This window comes from Chanos chanos, chromosome 7 (genome assembly GCF_902362185.1).
Source record: "Chanos chanos chromosome 7, fChaCha1.1, whole genome shotgun sequence".
NCBI lineage: Eukaryota > Metazoa > Chordata > Actinopteri > Gonorynchiformes > Chanidae > Chanos > Chanos chanos.
In genome coordinates, this window is record NC_044501.1 from 22,710,490 (window position 1) to 22,730,096 (window position 19,607).

At 42.8% G+C, this 19,607-nt stretch overlaps 1 protein-coding gene across 1 annotated transcript in view; it reads right to left on the minus strand.

Moving 5' to 3' along the window:
- The window catches only part of ptprt (protein tyrosine phosphatase receptor type T), a 204,748-nt gene that overhangs the window by 164,144 nt on the left and 20,997 nt on the right, over positions 1-19,607 (minus strand). The window contains exons 2-5 of the mRNA XM_030779105.1: positions 13,599-13,870; positions 9,156-9,237; positions 8,332-8,447; positions 7,501-7,675 (exon numbers count right to left, since the gene is read on the minus strand). Of these exons, the coding sequence (XP_030634965.1) occupies positions 7,501-7,675; positions 8,332-8,447; positions 9,156-9,237; positions 13,599-13,870 (645 nt within the window). The remainder of the gene's footprint in view (positions 1-7,500; positions 7,676-8,331; positions 8,448-9,155; positions 9,238-13,598; positions 13,871-19,607) is intronic.

Below are 19,607 nucleotides of genomic sequence, written 5' to 3' on the forward strand. Positions count from 1 at the left end.
AAGCTTATAGATTATGCATTTTAAGGGCATGGAGAAAAAAGATGAACAAAGACACTGACCACTCAGTCACTTTCCATGTCAACACCACACGAGGCAGATGAATGACTAAAAACACTGTGGCCATTGTGCCTAAACAGGCAAATATGAACATTGCCATTTTACAAATGTAGACAACTGTAATTAAAATAAGAACAAACCATTTCCAAGAAATGAACTGGATTGAGCTCAGTTGACCTGCCGTAGCCTAGCCTGAACTCAAACCTTCCTCCTGGTCCGCATGAACTTAAACTGGGTGCTCGCTCGTGCCGCTGGCTGATAAAAATGATCAGTATTACTTGCTTGTCCTTCATCCTCCACTGTATCAATCTCTCTTTTTTCACCTCGTTTATCAAAGCCATTACAGTCATTGGTATTGTTAAAAAAACTTCTGACACTCAGCTGCCGTGATATTTCGCAATGGTAGATAGCGATATGGCCTACCCATGTGATGGCTAAAGCCAGCTAGACAACGACAGGGTGACCATACGTCCTCTTTTTCCCACACATGTCCTCTTTTTTGGACCTAAAAAAATGCATCAGGCCTGGTTTATTAAATCACCAAAAATGTCCGGGATTTTGCTTTTGCTTTCCACAGTCAGCATTCATTGTGCATGCATTTGCATTGCTTTGACCTTTTTCTCTAGGTCCCACCCTCTTGCACACCACCAATGGACGGTAATGTACACTATCATGCCATAGACATTGGTTAAACTGCATCTCATTCATTATTGTTAACACTGCAGCAACAGCCAAGAGACCTTAACAAGCCGTAACGCCACCAAAACTTGAATGGAAAGAAATAAGGTCATCTTGCCACTGTTATTATGCTAGCAGTTATTTGTCTTATTAAAGACTAGCCTGCTATGTATTTCAGCAGTTAAGTACAGATGCAGTTTCACATTGCATTGTCAAGCATCAGCCTTACATATGCAACGACAGGAACCAAAAGCTTTCCCCATAAGTTAGGAGAGGATGCATCATTTCAGAGTTTTCCGTCATTGCTAAAAATATTTAGTCAATGATGGAAAATATTCAGTTAACGTGACCTCAGCGCTACACACACACACACACACACACAATACACCAAATTCATCCAAATGAACATAGACAGAGAGAGAGAGGGAGAGACTAAGAAGAGAGAGAGAGAGAGAGAGCACTGTCTCTAATTCCAGTCATGTAGCTTTCCAAATACAACACTAGCAGCTTCAAGGATAGATTTAAATATTTAATATATTTGCGGCCTTCCATAAAAATTTCAGACTCTCTGACACACTGTCCTTTTCTTCCCAGTACAAAAAGTCTGGGATATGTAAGCCCATCACGTCCTCTCTCCTTGTACAATATTGTCATTTTTAGATATACGCAGCATTTATCAGGAAACAGCTGTAGGTGTTGTGTTTAACATGAATAGATTGTATTTTATGATTTCAACAATGTATGTGTACAATCTGCATGAACATCTTTAAAAAAAGAAAAAGAAAAAAAGTATTATCATTGCCTCACACAGAATTGGGATAAAACCATATCCAAAGTGAGTTTCCTCCACACCCGGTCGGTGTGGTGCTGCTGTTTCAGACTTACATTTTAACATTTTAGACTGAGTTAAGATTTAGTCTGAGTCAAACTGAGCTAAGATTTTGTCTGAGTACAGGTTAAGTCTGCAGTAAACTTTATATTGAGTAAATTTTACCACATTAAGACATTCTGAAAGCTTTCTGTCTCCCTGATGAATTAGGTAAATGTCTCCAAGGCTTCAAACAGATGTCATAACCCTCATATACCTACAAAATACTGTACGAATCCCTCTCTCTCTCTCTCTCTCTCTCTCTCTCTCTCATATATCTTACTTGTTCTGTAGACATTCTGTAGACTTCACTCACAGTGTTAATGAATTAATCATATCAGTACTCAGTGATTCTCTTTCATTCTCTCTCTGCCCCAGTCATATTAAAGCCAGAGGCCTTGACCGCTCATGTATCAAGAGGCACGTCTTTGAGGAGAACCTGGAACAGCTCCACTCTCAGCACGGGAGAGAGACGAGAAGGAGCACCACCATCACCAAGCCCTCATATTGTATCAAACACACACACTCACATATGCACAAGGGAGTCGACGCTTGCTGTTATTCAGTGGAAGGTGATCTGTAGGGGAAGAGAGCGTGGGGAGCTTTCTGTGAATTCCCTCAGGGGGTCATCGCTGTCTCAGCTGCCTTGTGTGTGTGAGCATACGTGTGTGTGTGTGTGTGTGTGTGTGTGTGTTTGAATGTGTGTGTGTTTGAATGTGTGTGTGTTGTCCCTGAGTTGCATGCATAATCCATATCCAGTACAACTCTTGCACTCCAAACCAATACTCCAACCAGCCAGTTATCCGATACACGGCTGACTACAGAGAGCAGGTACTCAAACATGGGCATGGTGTGACATGCATGCACTCAGAGAGAAAAACAGAGTACGCACTCACCAGAGTGAATTAACATCAGTTACAAACAAGTATTCTATCTCAAGAAACATTCACAAGAAAACAGCCTTTAAAACCATGTCAAAAACTTAGATGTTAAACCAGGTGAATCTTCTGTCCGTGGACCTGCGTGATTTCCCAAGGAAATCAATGGCCTGTTTGCCCCCCTCTCTCTTTTTTGGATAAAGGTGTATGTGTGGTTAGGGTCGTAATTAAAGTAATGAAACTTTGCTAATATCAATATGTATCTATGTATCAATAGACAGAACGCTTTAGACTTTCGGGGTTAAATTGTGTTTCTCCGTCCTAAATTTATTATGACACTTGTCATATGTCATTATGTCATTGGTCGTAACCTGACATTCAATACAAGGCAGGTCATAAACTTCTAACACTGCATTACTTTAGGTGAGTATTCATTTCAAACAGCCAGAGGCCACAGGTCATACAGTCCTCATAGACCACAGGTCATACAGTCCTCATAGACCACAGGTCATACAGTCCTCATAGACCACACGTCATACAGTCCTCATAGACCACACGTCATACAGTCCTCATAGACCACAGGTCATACAGTCCTCATAGACCACACGTCATACAGCCCTCATAGACCACACGTCATACAGTCCTCATAGACCACACGTCATACAGTCCTCATAGACCACAGGTCATACAGTCCTCATAGACCACAGGACATACAGCCCTCATAGACCCCAGGTCATACAGTCCTCATAGACCACAGGTCATACAGCCCTCATAGACCACACGTCATACAGTCCTCATAGACCACAGGTCATACAGTCCTCATAGACCACAGGTCATACAGTCCTCATAGACCACACGTCATACAGTCCTCATAGACCACAGGTCATACAGTCCTCATAGACAACTGCTATAAGAGAGAAGACAAAGGAGATGTGTTGGGGAGGGAATATTAATTATACATAGGATAAGTTGGAGAAAGACAAACATTGACAGAGAGCGAGAGAGAGAGAGAGAGAGAGAGAGAGAGAGAGACACAACGTTTTGTGTCTGATCTACCTCAGTGCGGTCAGTCCAACTCAGCCATACATAAGAGCAAAGTAGACCAACATGACAGATAAGGTCCAGCCTCTCTGAAATGTTCCAGAGGGCAACTGCGTTTCTTTCTCTCTCCCTTTTAAATGAATTCAAACCTTCTCCTACTCTTGTGCCACCTCACTATCGTCTCCTCTCTGAAGACATGGAGGTGTAAATATATATAAATGGGCCAATATGACGAGAAGGGATTTCAGCTCAAACTGACTGGAGATGAGATTCAGAGCAAATGTGAAGGAGGAATTACTGTCAGAGGAAATTTTATTTAATACAGATTACCATATATTAAATATGAAATATGAGTATGAGGTTAAGATTAAGAAAGCAAATGACAGATAGAGTCAGAAGGAAAAAAGAGCGAGAAAAGAATCAGGAAGAGAAAGATGTGTATGTGTATATATATATATATATATATATATATATATATATATATATATATATATATATATTCTTCAAATACAAAAATATGAAATGTAGGACAGACAGATGGACTGAGAGAGATCTGAGAGAGGAATAATAATAATAATAATAATAACAATAATAATAGCAATAATAATAATAATAATAACAGAGAAAGAGAGAATGATAAGGAGAGCCTTCTCCATACTCAACAGCATCCAAAAAAATTTTCTCCACCTCCCAGAGACTAAGGCCTGCTCTTCCGTCAGGAGAGATTATTAATGACTGCTGAGCCATCCCGGGAGTGTCTCATTTATAAAACTCAGCATTCTAATCTCTTCCAATACCAGTCATTCCCTCCTGCTTTCTCCCCTAGTGCCACAGAGAACCACACAGATATATTCACCAACAGACAAGTTTATGTGGGAACGCTGTGAAAGCACTGTCTGGTACTCATATTCTCCTCTCTCTGCTACCGTGAGACTTCACTGCTTAAACACTGCATGAGAAATGGAGGGGAAAAGCGTGTTACCTCTTTATTTTGCCATATGAAATCAGTCTGCAGTCTATTTTTCATTTTTAGTCATAACATATCTACTCACACTTTGTCTAGATGGCCCAGTTTTTATTTTACAGAGCAATTTGATCTCTGTCTGTAAACCCTAAGACAAAATGCACTGGATACACTCTTCAACACACTAGGTATGAAGGCTAGTGATACTACATCACAGTTCAGTTTAAGTTTAATCTGTGCCACAGCACTTTAGTACTGGTACAGATCAAATCAACTGGTCAACAAGGCTTCCAAACTTAGACCTGAACATTTCACTGGGATATATCATCATCCACATTACAGTCTCTCAAAACACCATGACCAGTGGAGTATACAGTACACAGTGGACGCTATTATACTGGGCTCCAGATTACCCCCTGGCCCAGGTGCCAGTCTCTACCACACAGTCTGATTCCTCTGCAGTAAAGACATGGATTTACCGCCTGGCACCAGGGACAGTCATTAATTCATATTTCAATTAGCGGCAGTGCACTGTTCCTTTCCCACTGCTTCATTGTACAACACGGCTCCCCAGCTGACCCCCCCCCCCCCCCCCCCCCCCCCCCCCCCCCCATCTCTCCACATGGCACTGGCTTTGCCTCTCGACACCTGAGCTTCACGATGCCCCCTCCCCCCTTCCCAGTTCCCTTATCCCCACACCCCCACCACAGCCACGTCGTACCGACCCCCCAAGAGCATGCTGGGGGGGAACAGATGGTCCTGATCACCGCGGCTTTAATCAAAACAAACAGCCAACGCACGTCACACGACAAACACACAGCGTTCTGGAGCGTAGCACGCTAGCATTAGTGCCTGCGTTTCATCTGAAATATGTTTATCATAACAGAGAACGCTTTACAGCATCCGGGCACAGAACAGACGGAGGGGAAACTAAAACACCTAAAAGATAACATGGGATATTTTTATAACGGCTGACATTTCTGGTGATAAATGTGTGTTAAGGAAACTCTTATTCAGAACAATGGAATGTTGATTCACGGGTTTATTATTATTATAATTATTATTATTATTATTGCTGTGGTTATTACTGTTATTATTGCTATTGTTGTTGTTGTTATTATTATTATTATTATTATTATTATTATTATTATTATTATTAAACTGTCGGCATAGTAAGATGTTTGGGTTTGCATGGGGCTAAAGCAACAGACTTGACATGCATCCATTTTCATACAGAGGCCTCCTCCAAGGTGATGGCTCCTCAGAATGTTCTGGAGCTACGCAATTCAGTTCTGTGAGTTCTCCTAGTATATTCAGAGCAGACGAGGTTCTGATGAGGTCTTTACTGGAACCATGACAAATCATCCCCTAGGGCTGTCGAGTTTCTGGCCAATTGTGTTGAAGTGTTGCATTTACTCTGTTCCTTCAGATCTAAGAGCAGGGCACTGCACAGTGGAACTGGCCCAGCAGAGAGATGGATGCCCCAGGTGGAACATTACACTTGACCTAAACACCGTGGTAATCATCACCATGGCAACATACTTAGCCACCTTCACTTAAAGTGAAAAAAAAAACCTCACATGACTCATAGAAAATGACAGGTAATTATGACAAATACAGGAACAGGGAACATGTGGTGGTGAATTCAGAATATAAAGGATAAAGGACAATCAACTCTTCCCTAAACCTAATGAATCCTGTTTAAACTGGCCAGGGATTTCATTTGTCTCAGATATATATTTGCTCAGGAAGCTCACAGTGTGAGAGGTGACACACCCCAGGGTTAAGGACCTTGTCTTAGGAGAGCTCTCTGTGTCCTGTACTACTCATGGAAGCTAAAAGAAGCAAACGATGATGGTGGTTTCTGTCTCATACTCAGAGCTCAGGAGAAAACATCTTGTTTCTTAGCATTTTAGAGTGATTTGACACTGGGGGGGGGGGTTGTTTGTTTGTTTTGTTTTGTTTTGGATGAGAGTGAATTGAGAAAAAATGAATGAATAAAACTTGAATCTACAGACTTTGTTGGCACACTCTCAGATGCAGCTGCCCTCCCGGTTCAGTGCATGTTTGACTTTGGCCTGGCTTCACCTTTTCTCCTTGCAGATTTCTTAACAATGATCCCATCTCCAGCTTGGTTTAAAGTGTTACACACAAAAAGCATTTCCTATGTTCTTTTAAGTAGTAATGACCAATGAAAAAAAATATGACCCTTAGGGGTGTAATTTTACTTCAAGATACAAAAGATTGAGCTTAAATTAGATGTGAGAAATACAAATTCTTTTTGAGCTCTCGCCTCAGATCACCCTTACACCCTTACAGCAGTCCATGCTAGAATGGGCTGGACGTTCTCCCTCTCTCTCTCTCTCTCTCTCTCTCTCTCTCTCTCTCTCTCTCTCACCTCCTGTCTCAGCGCCTGAAATGGGCCAAGCCAGTGCCAGGTGCAGACACACTCATTGCTGTGTTCTCTCTCTCTGTCTCTGTCTGTCTGTCTCTCTCTCTCTCTCTCTCTGTCTGCTGCTTTTGCATTAGCTTCTCTGCAGTACATTTTTCTTTCTTTTTTCCTCTCTTTTTTTTCTATTCCCAACAGACCTTGTCCTTCCCTCAGGAAATGTATGGGCCTGTGAGCTGGCGTGGCAGGCCTAGCTTAGATTAGCTTAGTTTAGCCAAGCTTAGCAAAGCTTGACAGAATAAACAGTAGTGCTAACAATGTTTGGCTCAGGAAAAAAACACCACACAGGATGATAACCAGGATGAGTGAACGAACACAATTTGTCTAGCCAGAGGGATGAAGCCTGCCTTTCCCTAAAAAATGTTCCTTAAAGAAAAAGAATTTTCCTTGTGTGTTGTGACAACAGGAAGTTTGGATTTTAAGCGAGGAGAGGAAAGGCTAGAGTAGTGATGCTAGCTTTTAATGAGACAAGCAGAAGTAATGACCGGTCTTAAGTTTGTCTAAGGAGTCATTAAAAAATCTTAACCAGTCCGAGACAGGCTGTTATTAGTGCTTTCACACGTACCTTTGACACTGAGTTCAGCATAGTTGGAGACCCCTGAACCTCCGTCGGAGCGGATGACGCAGCGGTATTTGCTTGTACTGCGCTGTGACGTGTCTGTCACACTGACCGTGGCGGAAAACCTTCTGTGGTTGACCACTCTGGTCACCATTAGAGAAGTGTCTTTTCCATTCCACTGCTGCAACCGGGACAGAGAAATAAACACAAACATCAGTGCAATTCCACACACACACATACACACACGCACGCGCACACACACACACACACGCACACACACAAGCACACATACACACAGGAACACAAAAACACACGCACACGCACACGCACACGCACACGCACAAATACACACAGGCACACAAACACACACACATACAGTATCTACCAATCAGAGCTAGTGCATCTTCTCAGCCCGATTTCAGGTCTGGCTTTTCTGACCCCCAGGACAAAGCAATTTCAGGCAGGACAAAGACTATCAACAGGATTAGAATAATAAAACAACAAAGATCCCTGCCAGGTAATGTGTCCCAGCTTTCCACTGCTGCTTGAGGGCCAAAAACTTTCCAATGCAAATGAAAGAGGAGACGGAGGTACAGACTGTGTCTCAGGCAGTGGAACAGTGACAGATTGTAACCTGATAATCAGGCCAAGAAGGCAGTGGAGCATCACACAACACAGCTTTTTTAATCAAAAAGTCAGTCAGGAGAGACTCCCACAGAACGGCTGTATACCCACACCCTGTCTCAATATACACTCTAAATTTACATACAGACATGAGGGTGTGTGTGTGTGTGTGTGTGTGTGTGTGTGTGTGTGCGCGCATGTGATCTGTCTCACCTGAAGCCACAGTTTGTCATGCTGGGACCACTTTCCCCCTGCGGTGCACTGGAAGGTGGCATTCTGGCCAATGTTCACCTCCACATTCTGCAGCCGGAGAAAATGAGGAGTTTTCCCTGTCAAAACATAACCCCGCAAACTCAGCACTGCATACATCACGCCAAATCAGCCAGAAATGACAGATAGATAGATAGATAGATAGATAGATGGATAGATGGTAGATCTGATTATTGTGTTATGTGGAGAGAGGGGTGGCAGATATGGGTGTGCACTGTGGATTAAGCACCATCCCTCTACACCGTCATCAAACAGCCTCTTCACCAAACAGTTGATGTAATGGAGGGCTCCTTCCAATCTTAGCACTTATTCATTCGAAAATGAGGAGGGGAAAAAGCGTTTTGTTCCTTTGACATTACTTTATCTCCCTCTTAATCTGATCTGAAGTTATACAGGGCCAAGTTCTTTGTGGCTGCCCTGCACTCATTCTTCATTCAGACAGAAAAAGAGAGAGAGAGAGAGAGAGAGAGAGAGAGAGAGGAGATGGGCTGAAGATGTGGCTAAAGAGATCCTGTCAGGACAAGAGTGATGACGGGATGTGGAGTTTGTGTGAACTCTGCTCTAGAGTCTGTCTCACTTCATTTGCCTCCCTCTCCTTTTCTCTCTTTCTCTACACTGTTACACATGTCCACATGGAGCTTTCTATTCCTAGCTGAGACAGACTCGCTGACAGCCCGTCTTCCTGCAGTGTAGCCAGGAGACAGGAGAGACAGACGGGAGGGAGGAGGGGAAACAGGGGGTAACAGCACTGAAGAGGAACTACTTACGGCAGGGATGGGCCAGCACATGGATCTCATCCACAGCAATGAAGCCAGGATGTCCCTGTATGGACACAGCCTCAAATATCACCTATAAGAGATAGAAACAGAGAGAGAGAGAGAGAGAGAGAGAGAGAGAGAAAGAATGAGAAAGAATAAAGAATGTATGAACATACACAATGACCTTAGATACCCCTCTCCTCAGTAGGAAAAGCACTGTGTATGAGTTTGTGTGTGTGTGTGTGTGTGTGTGTGTGTGTGTGTGTGTGTGTGTGTGTGTGTGTGTGTGTGTGTGTTGGTGTGTGTGTGTGTGTGTGTTTCACAATGTAAATAGCCCTACAGTGCTGGCATGCCATGCTAGCAGTGCCATGTGGTTGAGGCATGTGGGACTGTCGGACTGCCCTGTTTCAGCCTGACAGCCGGCCCACTGTGTGCCAAACCCAGGCCCCAGCCTGGTACACACAATACACAATACAGATGTCCCCAAGGCATCCCCAAATTCCACACTCATGCTGTGGGTGCCTCTCTATGTGTGTGTATGTGTGTGTGCGAGTGTGAAGAATGAGCTGAGACTGCCATTCAGTGAACAGGGTGTGTCAATGCCAGTGTGTCAATCACAGCAATCATTGCAGGCTCACCAGAGCTATATATTGCACTTTGTGGCTCACACTTTTTTCTTTTTTTTTTGGTGGTGTTTTTTGTTGTTGTTCCCTATTTCTAAATGGTAGTCGGGAAACAACTCGTTTCCTGATTTTGGTTTTCTCATATCAAAACGAAAATCCGTCGGCCTCTGAGTACATGGACGGGGAGGGAGGGAGTGTGACAAAGAGTCAGATGGAAAGAGAGGTATTACGAGTAGTGAAAGGATCGACTGAGGAATAGATATGTAATAGATACTTAAATAAGGCTGTTCAGTGTTAGTATTTCTGATGAGACATGGTTGAGCAACATGATTGTGAGACATGACAATGAGACACGGTTGAGAGACATAATTGAGAGATATAATTGTGATACATGGTTGAGCGACATGATTGTAGACATGATTGTAGACTTAATTGTGAGACATGATTGAGATATGATTGTGCGACATGACTGTGAGACATGATTGTAGACTTAATTGTGAGACATGATTGAGAGACATGGTTGAGTTTCAAGTTTTATTGTCATTTACTAGATAACAATGTGGACATCATTATCAGCAATGAAATTCTTGGGCTCGGGCCAGCTCAACTTAATGAAAGAACAATAAAAGGTAAATATAGGGGTAATTTAGAGATATGATTGTGAGACATGATTGAGAGACATGATTGTAGACTTAATTGTGAGACACGATTGAGAGATATGATTGTGAGCAACATGATTGTGAGACATGACTGTGAGACATGGTTGAGAGACATGGTTGAGAGATATGATTATGAGACATGATTGTGAGATATAATTGTGATAAATAATTGTGAGACATGGTTGAGAGGATGCTCTCAGATCCTTTTCAGAGTTAATTCACCACAGCCAAAGCACCAGACTTACACTCATTCTTCATCACATAGTTTTTTAACCATTTCATTTCTCAACATTTCTTTTTTAACCATTTCATTTTTCATCATTTCATCTAAAGGGGTTGAAGAGCTGATGGATATCAAGGTCATCTGAACAAGCTGTGGGGACTCACTCATGGCTAGATAAAAATAAAAATGAAAATTAAGTAAATAAAATAAAATAAAAAGAATCATTCTCACTGCAATTGCCACTGAGAGACCTAATTACCATTTTAATGTTCTGGATGCTTATGAAGTCTTCTGAAAAAAGAAAAAAAAAAACAAAAAACAGGACACTAACAGATAATAGTGAATGTTGACTGTAGCATGCTGTTCTTACAAAAATTTGAGATAGTGATGTTTTTTCTTTTTTGTTTTGTTTTTTCCCCCCAGATGTTGGTGATTATTTTTTTAAATAACTTCTGAGTCCTGCCACCCTGCTGTCACTGAATAATTACTCTATAGTGATTTTAATTACATATCTTTTTCACACAGTGAAAGGATATCTTTCTCTCTATATATACAGCCACTCCAGTTTGATTCTAAGTGTCTTTTCACATGTATATAAGGTGTGAAGATCACATGGAAGAGTACTCAACCAGTGCTAGTGCCAAGGAAGGTTCATCAAGACACATTCAAGAGTTAAAGCACCAAAGAAGCATATAGGACGTAACCCTGTGGGTTTTTTCACTATATTAACACAATAAAGAGACATTGAGGGATTAACACAGCGATACCTTAAATTCCATCATACCATACTCGGCAGAAGCCTGCCAGCCACACACATTACTACGACCGTATCACAACCACACACACTACTATGACTGTATAACAACCACACACATTACTACAGCTGTATAACAACCACACACATTACTATGACTGTATAACAACCACACACATTACTACAGCTGTATAACAACCACACACATTACTATGACTGTATAACAACCACACACATTACTATGACTGTATAACAACCACACACATTAGTACAGCTGTATAACAACCACACACATTACTATGACTGTATAACAACCACACACATTACTACGACTGTATCACAACCACACACATTACTATGACTGTATAACAACCACACACGTTACTATGACTGTATAACAACCACACACATTACTACAGCTGTATAACAACCACACACATTACTACAGCTGTATAACAACCACACACATTACTACAGCTGTATAACAACCACACACATTACTATGACTGTATAACAACCACACACGTTACTATGACTGTATAACAACCACACACATTAGTACAGCTGTATAACAACCACACACATTACTATGACTGTATAACAACCACACACATTACTACGACTGTATCACAACCACAAACATTACTATGACTGTATAACAACCACACACATTAGTACAGCTGTATAACAACCACATACATTACTATGACTGTATAACAACCACACACATTACTATGACTGTATAACAACCACACACATTAGTACAGCTGTATAACAACCACACACATTACTATGACTGTATAACAACCACACACATTACTATGACTGTATAACAACCACACACATTACTACGACTGTATCACAACCACACACACTACTACGACTGTATCATAACCACACATATTACTACAGCTGTATAACAACCACATACATTACTACAGCTGTATAACAGCCACACACATTACTACAGCTGTATAACAACCACATACATTACTACAGCTGTATAACAACCACACACACTACTACGACTGTATCATAACCACACACATTACTACAGCTGTGTAACAACCACAAACATTACTACAGCTGTATAACAACCACACACATTACTACAGCCGTATAACAACCACACACATTACTATGACTGTATAACAACCACATACATTACTATGACTGTATAACAACCACACACATTACTATGACTGTATCACAACAACACTCATTACTATGACTGTATAACAACCACATACATTACTATGACTGTATAACAACCACATACATTACTGTGACTGTCTGTTAAATACACACATTACAGTTCAGTTTGACAGGTGTAAATGTGTTAGCTAGCTACACATAGTTAGCTACACATCTACACATCCAGTGTTTCCATAGAATGAGACCCATACACTGCAGTAGCTGACAATGTTGGTAGTGGTCAATTTAGGCCAAACCATCATCTGATGTCTGCTCTGAATCTGACTGAGATACTGACAAAAATAAAATTCCTCCTCAACAGATAGAGAGAGAGAGAGATGATGGGTCACTTTACTAAACTTAGAGACAGTCCGGTCTTTCAGTTTAATGAATGGATAAGCAGAGGATCTGATACCAGAACTCTGTGTCATAAAGAGCCAGAGGACTACTGACATAGGTATTGTTGCCACAGTCAGTGATATTTTTTCCCAAGAGACGACACTAAAGCAGGTACATGCCATTTCATGGTGCCGTTCCACACTGCCAGCTCTGGAATGTTGCAACCGTGAGGTGCAGCAGATTTTGAGAATCCCTGATGGTGTCACTCAAAAACCTTTGCAGAAGTTAAATGAGCTCATATACTGTAGTATTCTAATACAATAAAGCACCTCCAGTGAACTCCATTATCATTACTCTCCATTACCAGTTTATAACTGTAAAAGATATTTGCTTTGATTTACAAAAGGTCTCAAAAGAACTGGTCATTGATTAGTGTATCCAGTTATTATCATGAGGAAAGACCTGCAAGAGCTATTCCAAGCCCAGATTCATTTTCAATTAATGCAATAAATTGAAAATCAATTCATAAATTGGAGAATATTTGAAATAATTGAACTTGAAAAATGACAGATAAGATCTACAAATTGGTAACAGCTGGATTTCTTCTGCTTGAACTGAACAGAACTGAACTGAAAATAGGTTCTGTGCACTCTAACTCACCTGGTAGGAGTTGGGCCAGAAGGTGCTGATGGCTAGTTCAGCCTTCACCCACCCCTCAGTGACCACGCCTGACGCATTCCAGATGGGGTTACCCTGGGGGCCTCCATCCACCTTGATGTAGACGTTGAGGGCTCCAGGACTGGAGCCATCACGGCTGGACAGGGAGTAGTGGAAATCGATGCAGTGTGTGTCATTCTCTTTCAGCGTGGGCAGGAGGAGATGGGCCTTCTGACCAGACGCCCGCCCAGATGCGTTCACCATCATGAAGGAGCCTGAGGAAGCAGAGGACCACGCTCAGGTTAGAGTCAAATATAGAGAGAAAGCCTCTGGAAGACCTCATGCAGTGTACCAGACCTCTGTATTACCTTACCAGTCTCTGTGAGAAAACATGTCATTTCGCGAATATGCAAGAGCATCAGTCTTGGATTTTAAAAAAACTTGCATTTTGTGTTTCATTAATTAACACAGACAAACAAATACACAGTAATTTCGCAAAATTATGTGGATTTGAATGGTATGGAGTACAAAAAGAGAGACAGGATTTTGAAGTGTTTGGCAGACAGTTGTTCTCTGTTTTTGTTTTTTTTTTCTTTCATTACAGCCAAACATTAGGAAAAGAAAAATATGGCCCTATAGCTGTGGAGTCAATAAGACACACAGAGACGCGGCAATAGCACTGGCGTATGCAGCAAGTCCTCACACCTCTCGCTAATTCACTCACGTAAATCCACATTAGGAGAAAGTGGAACTGAACAGCAGAGATATAAAACGATTTCCATGGACAGCTTTACTTCCTTTTTATTCAAATTTTATGAGACAATATGGAATTTTATAGCCTGGCGAGAGTCGATCAGCCCAAAGCCCTTGGAAAGAAATGACATAACATCAAAATGGAGAGAGAGAGAGAGAGAGAGAGAGAGAGTGAGAGTCAGACAACCCTAGCCTGATGACAAGTCTAAGACCAACATATAACACAGGAATGAGGTACTTCAGTAATTAACAGACACTGTCTAGGTGCCAAGGGTAACAATTTACAGTAAAATATAGACAGTCATTACAATCCTTTATCCCAGTTCTTTTCCATTCACAGCCGGGGGCTTATCCTCTCAACCATCACTAGCTAACTCCTGGAATTGCGAGGTTTGACAGCGTTAGCCAGTACCCAGGTCCACCGGTCGGCTCTGATGCCACACTGAGATGGGGCATGCAGCCGTAAACACAGATGACGTGAGCTCCCTGCGGACGTCAGTCAGTGGCGCAGACACCTTTAAAACCCTCCCCATGATGAATGCCTCTCATAATTGGACTAAGGGCAGGAGACAACACCGGGGAATATCTCTGCCATTCATCACAAATATTATCAAAGGCGTATGGATGGGGACCGAGCGTAAAAGCCGCATCAATCATCTGCACCCAAAACACACACACACACACAGACACACACAGACACCAAGGAGGATGAGGCCAATCAATGGAGAGTGGAAGGCACAGGCAATCTACAGCTGTTCTTAAAACAGGAGCACAGCCAGTCAAACACAGCCTGATTGCATTTCACATTCAGAGCCCTCTCGCTCTCCGATAGTGTTGCTTTTTTTTGTTTGTTTGTTTTGCTTTGTGTCTTTTTTTGTTTTGTTTTTTTCATGTGGCATTCACTGGAGATGCCTTCATAGTGAATGGCCTGCCATCCGTTGTGCTGTTGATGATTACCCATAACTCCAGCATACGGCAAACACAGCTAAACCACACCGGCCTCTTATTATCACCCATTCACAGCTAGATCACAGAGGTCACTGTCTTTTCAATTATCACAAAGACAAAACACACACACGTGCACGCACACACACATACAGACACACACACACACACACACGCACACACGCGCATGCACACACACATAAAGACACACACACACACACACACACGCACGGACACACAACACACACACACACACACACTCCATGATAGGTTACAGGGCGACATAAGGGCCAAATATGAAGATTTTTAGCTGTTATGGTTTAAGAATGAATAATTCATAGCCTGTTTATTCTAACTTGAAGGAAAACACTCAAAATTCAACACAAACAACTCAGTGTTTATCTCTGCACCCAAACAACATGGATCAGAATTTTGGTTTTGAAATCTCTAGCTCAGGGGATTCTTAGTGAAACATGAAGAGAGAGAGTGGCTGTTCACGCCACAAAGTCAACATGTAAATATGTAAGATGCATATGTATATTTAAATAATAAGGCAATGCCATGACTCTGGAGAGGATATTGACAGAATAATAGAAAGAGAAGTCTGGAATTTCCAGAAAAGTTTGAAATTCTGTTACGGACATTTCCAACTGAAATGACTTCAGGGTCAACTTACTGTACTGTCATTTTTTGGCACTGTAACTTGACTGCACTGTAACTCACAGTCAGGAATTGTCAGGATGGCTGAGTAGTTCAAGGTGCCAGACTCAAGGCTCAATACCTTCCATTAAATGGGTGTTCTGGTCTTCAAATGGAGGTGTGGGTTCAAATCCCGCTTCTGACATCAGAGCATTGGGCTTCACAGGGCCTCAGTGGTTCACATTGTTGGCTCACAGCAAGTAAACCCTGGGATGGAATCCTGGCCATCCCAGGTCCATTCTGTGTGGAGTTTGTATGTTTTCCCCATGTTTGCATGGTTTTCCTCCCACCGTCAAAGACATGTATGCTAGAATTAATACTCCTGTTAGTGACCTTGGCCAAGCCACTGGTAAAAAGACCTGGAGTTGGTCCCCGGGCGCCTGCGGCCACCCACCACTCCTGGCTCCTAGTGTGTGTGTGCTCACTGGTGTATAGGACACGTTAAATGCAGAGGCTGCGTTTCACTGCTCACTGCTCTGGTGCATGTGTGACCAATAAAGTACTTCTACTTCCACTCAATTATTCAGCTATTAACCTTTTATCAGACACATATCAATGGTTATACAGGTCCTTTATCAGAACAGTCAAACTGGGCACAGAGAGAAACCAATCGGTCCTGATCAGTTCTACAGTCTCAATCTCCCAGCTCTGCTGGAGTTAATCCTGAAACCCGTCTACTTCCCAGTCAATCTTTCACTGGGTGCCCCCCAGGGATGTGTGCTCAGTCCCCTGCCGTTCTCCCTGTTCACCCACAACTGCACGGCCACCACACACTACTCCAACACTGTGGTAAAGTTTGTTGACGACACCATCATCATCGGCTGCATTACTGACAGTGACGAGTCTGCCTGTAGAGCAGAGGGGAGAGCCCTGACATCATGATGTCAGGACAACAACCTCTTGCTCAATGTCAGGAGCTGATCGTGGACGACAGGAGGCTGCAGGGAGGGGGGCACACCCCAATCCAGATTGAGGGAACAGCAGTGGAGAGGGTCAGCAGCTTCAGATTACTGGGGATTAACATCAGCAAGGATCTGAGCTGCTCAGACCATACAGGTGTCATGAAGGCAGCGAGACAGTGGCTCTTCTTTCTCCGGCAACCGATGAGGTTCGGCATGGACCCGAGGATACTCACCAACTTCTACAGGTGTACCATCGAGAGTATCCTGACTGGCAGCATCACGGCCTGGTACGCTAGCTACACTGCCCTCGACCACAAAGTTCTGCACAGGGTGGTTAGATCAGCACAATGCATCACCAGGACTGAGCTGCCAGCCATCCAGGACCTCTACAGCCAGCACTGCAGGAGGAAGGCACAGCGGATCCTTGATGACCCCAGCCATCCCAGTCACAGACCTTTCACACTCCTGCCGTCTGGCAGGCGGTACAGAAGCATCCAGACCCGAGCCAGTAGGTTCAGAGACAGTTTCTACCCGCAAGCCATCAGGCTACTGAACTGCTGACACAAACACTTGCACACATACCATACACATGGTATACACTCACCACAGTGAATGGACCCTTACCTCCTACAATTGGCCACTTTAAGGAGACTAACATCTACACCGTTTACATTGTTTTACCACTAGTCACTTTAACTATATCAGTATTGCACTACACTGTTTTGATATTTTACTTATATGCCTCGTTTCTACTTATACTACTATCTCACTTATTTCATTTATTATGTTGAGTTGGCTCTGAGACTAAGATTTTCATGACTGGTAATGATGCTGCATTGTTATCACGTATATGACATTAAACTTGAAACTTGAAACTCCAGCCAAAACAAAAGCGTCTGCCTACTCAGCACACTGCCACTCTCTCAGATCGCCTCAATATCTAAGATATGGTGAAGTCTTCAATTTATTTTCCAGTCTGTCTCATTTCCATGCTTTTCAGTCTTTTTTAATGTTTGTAATATGACAGATATGCTTTGACTCTGTCAGGGCATCTGTGTGAATCTCCAGTAAGCTTGAGTTGTTTTTTTGTTTTTTGGGGTTTTTTCTATTGTTTGTTTGTTGTATATTTTTAAATGTGCAGACATTGTGTGAATGAACTGCCAAAGCTGGAGATCAATCTTATTTTTTTTTTTTTACAGGCAAATGGAGTTTCTCCACAGGCAGTTCTTTGTCGTGAGGGAAGTCATATTCTCCTCTGCTGCATCACATCACCCGTCTCGTGACAGATAGCCAACGCTCCGCAGGCTGTCACTTAAAGGAGTAATAATCAGAGACACTGTTATTTGGGCCTCCCACCCTTGTTAAGACTGATCTAGTCAAAGCATTTCTCATCTCCGCTTTCCCTCTCACTCACTGCCGGGCTGGAGACAGGCTGCAACCAAGCACCTCATCACCACGGACACAGACACAACTAAGCATAAGCTCAGGTCACTAACTCACCGAAAAGGAACCAAGTATAAAAAATAATAATTGAAAAAAGAAAGAAAGAAAGAAAAGAGACGCTATTTCTTCCTCTGAAGATACTTCCACTTGTTGTAGACTTTCTCATCCTATGTTTATTTAGCTCATCAGATCAGAAGAACAGTAGAGGTTCAAATAATTTGAAAAAAGAGTTTGTGTGTGTGTTGTGTGTATGTGTGTTTGTGTGCGTGTGTGTGTGTGCCATTCTCTGCTCTGCCCATTTTGTAAGCCAGAAAAAAGGGAAAAGCATGGTTTAAGAGTTTGGGAATCCAGTCACTGCTGTGATAAATCAACAGAAATGACCGTACTTCTCTGTCTATCCACCAAGGAGGAGCAGCTGCAAATAAATGCACATGCGTGTGTGTGTGTGTGTGTGTGTGTGTGTGTGTGTGTGTGTGTGTGTGTGTGTGTGTGACAGTTCGAACGACTTAGTGCTCTTCCTCCACCTCAGTGAGGATGGACCACAGATGGGCCATTACACCACAACCCCACCCCATCCTCTCTCTCTCTCTCTCTCTCTCTCTCTCTCTCATTGCGCGGTACTGGAGATGGACGGATGGGCTGGCAGGCACACAGGGATCCCATGGGTCCAGAATGGTAGCTCTGCGCCTCACTGCTGGGCCCTCCGCCCACTTCACACATTTAAACATGCTCAGTTCTCTCCCTGCCTCCTGACTTCACCTCTACTACACACACATAGAGTGAGAGAAGGAGAGAGAGAGAGAGAGAGAGAGAGATTACAAAAAAGCAGTGACAGAGAGAGAGATAAACTGAAAGAGAGAGAGAGAGAGAGAGAGAGAGAGAGAGGTTGAGGCATGTCTGAAGTGAGAGCCAGTGGTCCCATATGTTTCCTGGCCTGGATGTGAAATAGGCATTCATGATGTGGCCCTATCCACTAACCTCTAATCCTAATTATTGTCACCTCACTTCAGCCGTCTCCATACACACACACACACACACACACACTCACACACACGCACACGCACACGCGCGCACGCAAACACACACGCACACACACACAGCCGCCTTGCTTCATTAGAACACACAGTGAGAATCAAAACACTTTCATTCCCTGTGGAAGTGGAGAATGATTGTCAGATAAGTGACAGGCTACAACGCAATATGTCTCTGCCCTTTAAAATTCCGGCACTCTGACCTTTTTCATTAGGCTTGATTAAGTCCGACACCAGGC